Here is a 6,000-nt window from a genome sequence, read left to right as displayed (position 1 = left end):
ATGGACAACAATACTTGTTAGAATTCAAGAGGATTCTAATTTCGGTTTTTCAGCACGTTTGTGAAAAACGTGTATAAAAACTAGGGAAGTTTCCTTAGTTCTTTAAACTCTTATTCTGTCACTAATTTATGTAATTGCCTAAGTGTTTTGTTAACAAGGAATTTTCTTGACAAAGACTTTCCTTGTTACACAATTCTTTTTTTTCCTTACGTGAGATTAAAACTAACCTAATGGGCTATAATCTTGTGTAGGGCTCTACTATTCAACTAAGGAAATATAAAAAGAAGAGCATCAACGTGTGTGAAGGCTGTCCCTTTTATTTTTGAGAGAAAAATTATTTTCTGCTCTTACGTTGCTGCTTCAGACCTTTCGATCTTAATTCGAGAAGAAAAATACAGAAAAAGGATTTGCTTCTTTCACCGAAAAGAAGATCGGTTCTTCGGGAGGAGAACTCAGAAGATCTCGGGAGGAGGTCGATCCGCCGACTGAGGGACTCAGCGTTGAAGGAATTTCAATCGTGCGGAACAAGGACGTGCTGCAAAGTGAAGATTGATAATTCAGCGTAGTATACAAGAACGGCGTCGACAAAGAGGGAGTCTTTGCATTTCGATTAAGTCATATTATTGTATTCGTAAAACTAAAGATTAGTAAATTTCATTTGCAGGTCCTCGTGGATGTAGGGTACAATTGTATCCGAACCACTTTAAAATTTGTGTCTTTTTATTACTGTTTCATTAACTTTTGCAACTCTTCGTAAAACAGTAAAACGGTATTTAAAACTGAATCTGGAATTCATCGGACACAAATATATAATTAATTTGCACGAAATAATTCTAACAATTGGCATCAAGAGCCTGTCACTAAATACATCTAGCGAGATTTTGGGAACTAATTACTTTTATTTTGTGCACATATGAATACCCAACGAGAAGGAGCTTCAACTACTCGTCCACCTCTCCTAATCGGCTCCAACTACTCATACTGGAAATAAAAAATGAAGATGTTTACCAAATCCATAGATGAAAGAGCATGGCGCGCCATCATAACCGGTTGGACACCTCCCATGATCAAAGGGGAAGATAAAGTGGAAGTATTCAAACCAGAAGCAGATTGGAGTGATGGAGAGATACTACTCGAAAACTACAACTCAAGGGCCCTAAACGCGATCTTTAGTGGTGTGGATGATAACCAATTCAAACTCATAGCATCATGTGAATCCGCAAAAAGAGCTTGGGAAATCCTTCAAGTTACATACGAAGAAACGTCAACTGTAAGGACATCCAAGTTACAGATGCTGGCCACCAAATTTAAAAGTTTAAAGATGGAGGAAATTGAGACGATCACTGACTTCCATGCTAAACTATGCGATATCTCCAACGAATCATACGCACTCGGTGAACCTTACTCAGAAAGCAAATTAGTGAGAAAAGCAATGCGCTCATTACCCGAAAGATTTGCTTACTGAATTGCTGCGATTGAAGAAGTCAGAGATGTTGACACGCTCAAACTAGACGGACTCATGGGAAAACTTCTAGCTCAAGAACTCAATCATGGTGAAAATCATCGTGAAAAGCCTAGAGATAAGAAGATAGCCTTTCAAGCAGAAGCGTCATATGGAATATCCCAGAGTTCTCCAACTCAAGAAGATGAGCAGACGGTTGAAGAATCCTTGGCACTGTTATCGAAAAACTTTGGGAAATTTCTCAAAAAAATCGGAAAAAGGGGAAATCCTTCCAACGCAGGGAAACCTGTGAATTTTCAAAATCTCAGGAGAAATTCAAATCAAGATAACCCAGAGGAGTCAAAACCGAGAAGAATACAATGCCGAGAGTGCGAAGGCTTTGGTCACATTCAATCAGAATGCGCAAACACCTTGAAGAAAAAGAAAAGAATGTCACTTACTACTGTTTGGAGTGATGAAGAAGACTCTGATGATGACCAAGGAAACAACGATCAAGTCACTAATTTTGTAGCATTCAGCAGCAAGGTTCCTCTGAACAGCTCAGAAACAACTGTTGCAACAGACTGTGAAACAGAATCCAGGTATGAAAATGTGTGTTCTGATAATGACAAAAATCTAAACACAAATTCTTTTTTTGCAGAGGATCTGGACAGCAGCAGTGATGAGGAAGAACCAACCTTGGAGGAAGTAAATGAGGTATATGAGAAAATGTATCAAAAATGGCTTGACGTTGTTAAGACAAATGACTTCCTTGAAAAGGAGAAGTTTGTGCTTATAGAGGAGAACAAGACATTAAAGGTAAGAATCTCTACTCTTGAGGAAAGGGTCCTATCTAGTGATCAAGAGAAAAATCAGTTGCAGGCTAAACTTACTCAAACTCAAGAAGTAATTGCAAAATTGAACATGGGTAAAGGTAATTTAGATGAACTTCTAAATAACCATAAGCCGAACTATAATCGTCTTGGCATAGGAGCAAGTCAGCTGCCCAAAGTTGATCTAAAACAAAAAGAAGATCAAAACAGAAAAATCAACTTTGTTAAACAAACTTCTGTCGCACAAACAGTTGCAACTGTTGAAGCAACGACGCTCCATTCGAAGAAAAGGTTTATTCCCATTTGTTTTTTCTGTCAAAATCCAGGTCACATACGCCCTAGATGTTTCAAATACTTGAAGCTTGTGAAAAAACTAGTGGCTCGTTCTCTATACTCTGCTAGGGCTGATCACTTTCCTGCACCCTCTCAAAAAACCAAAAATAAAATTGATATCTCAAATAGGCCTCAGCAAAAAAATTGGGTTGAAAAGTCCACGTTTAAATGTTTATCTACCATTATTTCTTTAAAAGCAAGTACTGCTAATGATTGGTATTTTGACAGTGGTTGTTCACGACATATGCCCGGCGCTAAAGAACTTCTGAAAAACTATCAACAAATCACCGGTGGAGCTGTTACCTTTGGAAACGGAAAAAATGGTGAAGTGCTAGGGAAAGGATCGCTAAATCATGAGAATCTGCCAAACCTGAAGAATGTACTACTTGTAGAAGGACTCACGTCAAATCTGATAAGCATCAGCCAGTTATGTGATCAAGATCTTGAAGTCAGATTCAACAAATTCGCATGTCGAGTCTTAGACAAAGACGAGAATTGTGTTATTCAAGGAACTCGATCATCTGACAACTGCTATATTCTTGTATCTACTGGTATGAACTGTTTTAACAGTCTGTCAGACTCTACAGTGCTTTGGCACAAAAGGTTAGGACATCTGAACTTTGATAATCTCATAAAAATTTCCAGCAGTGAGTATGTTAGAGGTCTGCCCAAACTCACTAAAGAAGTAGGAAGAATATGTGGTGATTGCAAAATGGGTAAACAAATCAAAAGTTCACACAGGGCTTTAGCTAATGTGAGAACCAGTGGAAACCTAGAACTCCTACACATGGACCTTATGGGACCAATGCAAGTAGAAAGTATAGGTGGAAAACGGTACATATTTGTGTGTGTAGATGATTTTTCAAGATTTACTTGGGTAGAATTTATTAGGGAAAAATCCGATTCTTTTGATGTGTTTAAAAAATTATGCAAAAAGGTGAGTGTTGAGAAACAGCGTGACATTGTGAGAATTATGAGCGATCATGGGAGAGAATTTGAAAATTCTTTATTTACTAACTTTTGTGAAAAATATGGAATATCTCATGAATTCTCCGCACCTAAAACACCTCAACAAAATGGAGTGGTTGAACGCAAAAATCGCACTCTGCAAGAAATGGCCAGGGTCATGATGAACGCAAAGGAGATCGCTCCTCGTTTTTGGGCTGAAGCAGTTAATACTGCATGTCATATTATAAATCGAGTCTATCTTCGACCAGGTACCACTAAAACTCCCTACGAAATTTGGAAAGGTAAAAAACCTCAACTCAACTATCTTCGTACTTTTGGTTGTACTTGTTATATTTTGAATGACAGAGAACAGCTTGGGAAATTCGATGCTAGAAGTGATCAAGGAATATTCTTAGGCTACTCTCGAAATAGCCATGCGTATAGAATATTCAATCTTAGAACAAAATATGTGATGGAATCTGCATATGTTCAATTTGATGATTTTAACAATAATGCAGGACCACTGGAAGAGGAACCAACAAAGGAATCAGACAACAGCTCCAGTGTCACACCAACAGTTCCAACAGTTGATGTAGCCTCTACCATTTTAGAAGAAAGTGACGTTAATTCTGAAACAGGAGATGAAGCTGAAGTCAGCCCTCTCGAATTGGATGATCAAACTCACAAGGAACCCTAAAAAAGAGTCAAGAAGAATCATCCAGTGGATCAAGTCATTGGTCGGTAGAACAAGGAATTCAAACCAGAGGTAAACCCAAGGTGAACTACAAGGAAATGGCAAGGTATGTTTGTTTCACTTCGACTATAGAACCCAAAAACGTCAAAGAAGCCTTATAAGATGAATATTGGATTCAAGCCGTGCATGAGGAACTGGAACAATTCGTTAGAAATGACGTTTGGGTCTTGGTTCCTAGGCCTGACAATGTCAATATAATAGGTACAAAATGGGTCTTTAAAAATAAGTCTGATGAACATGGAAATATCGTTCGTAACAAAGCTAGATTAGTTGCTCAAGGCTATAGTCAAATCGAAGGCATTGACTTCGATGAAACTTTTGCTCCTGTTGCTAGACTAGAATCTGTTCGATTACTCCTAGCCATTGCTTGTTTTCTAAAAATCAAACTTTTTCAAATGGATGTCAAAAGCGCCTTCTTAATTGGTATTTTAAAAGAAGAAGTTTATGTTGAACAACCCAAAGGATTTCAAGATCCACATTATCCCAAACATGTTTTCAAATTAAACAAAGCCCTGTATGGTCTCAAACAAGCGCCTCGAGCTTGGTATGAGCGTCTTACAGAATTTTTATCGCACAAGAAATACACTAGGAGTAGCGTTAATCGAACACTTTTCTTTAAAAAAATCAAAGGGAGACATCCTGATTGCTCAAATTTATGTTGACGATATCGTTTTTGGATCTACCTCTCAAACAAAAATTGAAGAATTTGTTAAACAAATGTCTAGTGAATTTGAAATGAGCATGGTTGGGGAACTCACGTATTTTTTAGGTCTTCAAGTTAAACAAATGAGTGATGGAATTGTCATAACTCAATCCAAGTATGCAAAAAACCTTGTCAAACGTTTTGGTTTGGAATCTGCAAAAACTGTTAGAACTCCTATGGGAACGAACGACAAACTGTCGCGACAGTTGGATGCAACCTCTGTAGATCCCACACTATATTGAAGCATGATAGGTAGTCTTTTGTATCTTACTTCTAATCGACCAGATATAAGCTATAGTGTTTGAGTTTGTGCCAGGTATCAATCAAATCCCAAGGAATGCCACCTAAGTGTTGTCAAAAGAATCATTCGCTACGTAAGTGGAACAATTGATTTCGGTATTTGGTATTCTATGGATACTAACACAACACTTGCAGGCTTTAGCGATGCTGATTGGGCAGGTGATGCAGATGATCGAAAAAGCACAACTGGAGGATGCTTCTATCTTGGGAACAATCTCGTGTCCTGGTACAGCAAAAAATAGAATAGTATCTCGCTTTCCACTGCCGAATCGGAATATATCGCCGCAGGTAGTTGTTGTGCCCAACTCTTATGGATGAAACAAATGGTATGTGATTATGGTATTAGTCAAGATTTATTGCATATTTATTGTGACAATATGAGTGCGATTAATATTTCCAAGAATCCAGTACAGCACTCTCGAACTAAGCATATTGAAATCCATTACCATTTCATTAGAAATCTGGTAGAGGAAGGAACTGTCTCATTAGAGTATGTCACAACAGAAAAACAACTTGCTGACATCTTTACTAAACCCCTAGATGCACATAGGTTCGATTCCTTGCGAAATTCGATTGGAATCTGTATTGTTTGACCTGTGCAGTTGCATAAACTGTTGCAACAGTCTGTGTCCAGACTTCCAACTTTTAAGTTTTTTGGGACACATCACACATACTGCATTTTATTCAT

General features: G+C 38.0%; 1 protein-coding gene across 1 annotated transcript; it reads left to right on the top strand.

The window, feature by feature from the left end:
* The first annotated feature begins 994 nt into the window (after positions 1-994).
* On the top strand, positions 995-1,465 carry LOC105973350 (uncharacterized). The gene has a single exon (XM_088825942.1). It carries the CDS (start codon positions 995-997, stop codon positions 1,463-1,465), a length of 471 nt encoding a protein of 156 aa, XP_088682068.1.
* Positions 1,466-6,000: the final 4,535 nt, after the last annotated feature.

The sequence above is a fragment of the Erythranthe guttata genome, chromosome 11, assembly GCF_056151865.1.
Source record: "Erythranthe guttata isolate IM_541 chromosome 11, IM_541, whole genome shotgun sequence".
Classification (NCBI taxonomy): Eukaryota; Viridiplantae; Streptophyta; class Magnoliopsida; order Lamiales; family Phrymaceae; genus Erythranthe; species Erythranthe guttata.
The sequence above is the reverse complement of the archived record's forward strand: the minus strand, read 5'-3'. Positions and strand labels throughout refer to the sequence as shown.

Coding starts and splice junctions, on each gene's coding strand:
- LOC105973350 (XM_088825942.1), top strand. CDS start 995: ATGAAGATGTTTACCAAATCCATAGATGAAAGAGCATGGCGCGCCATC.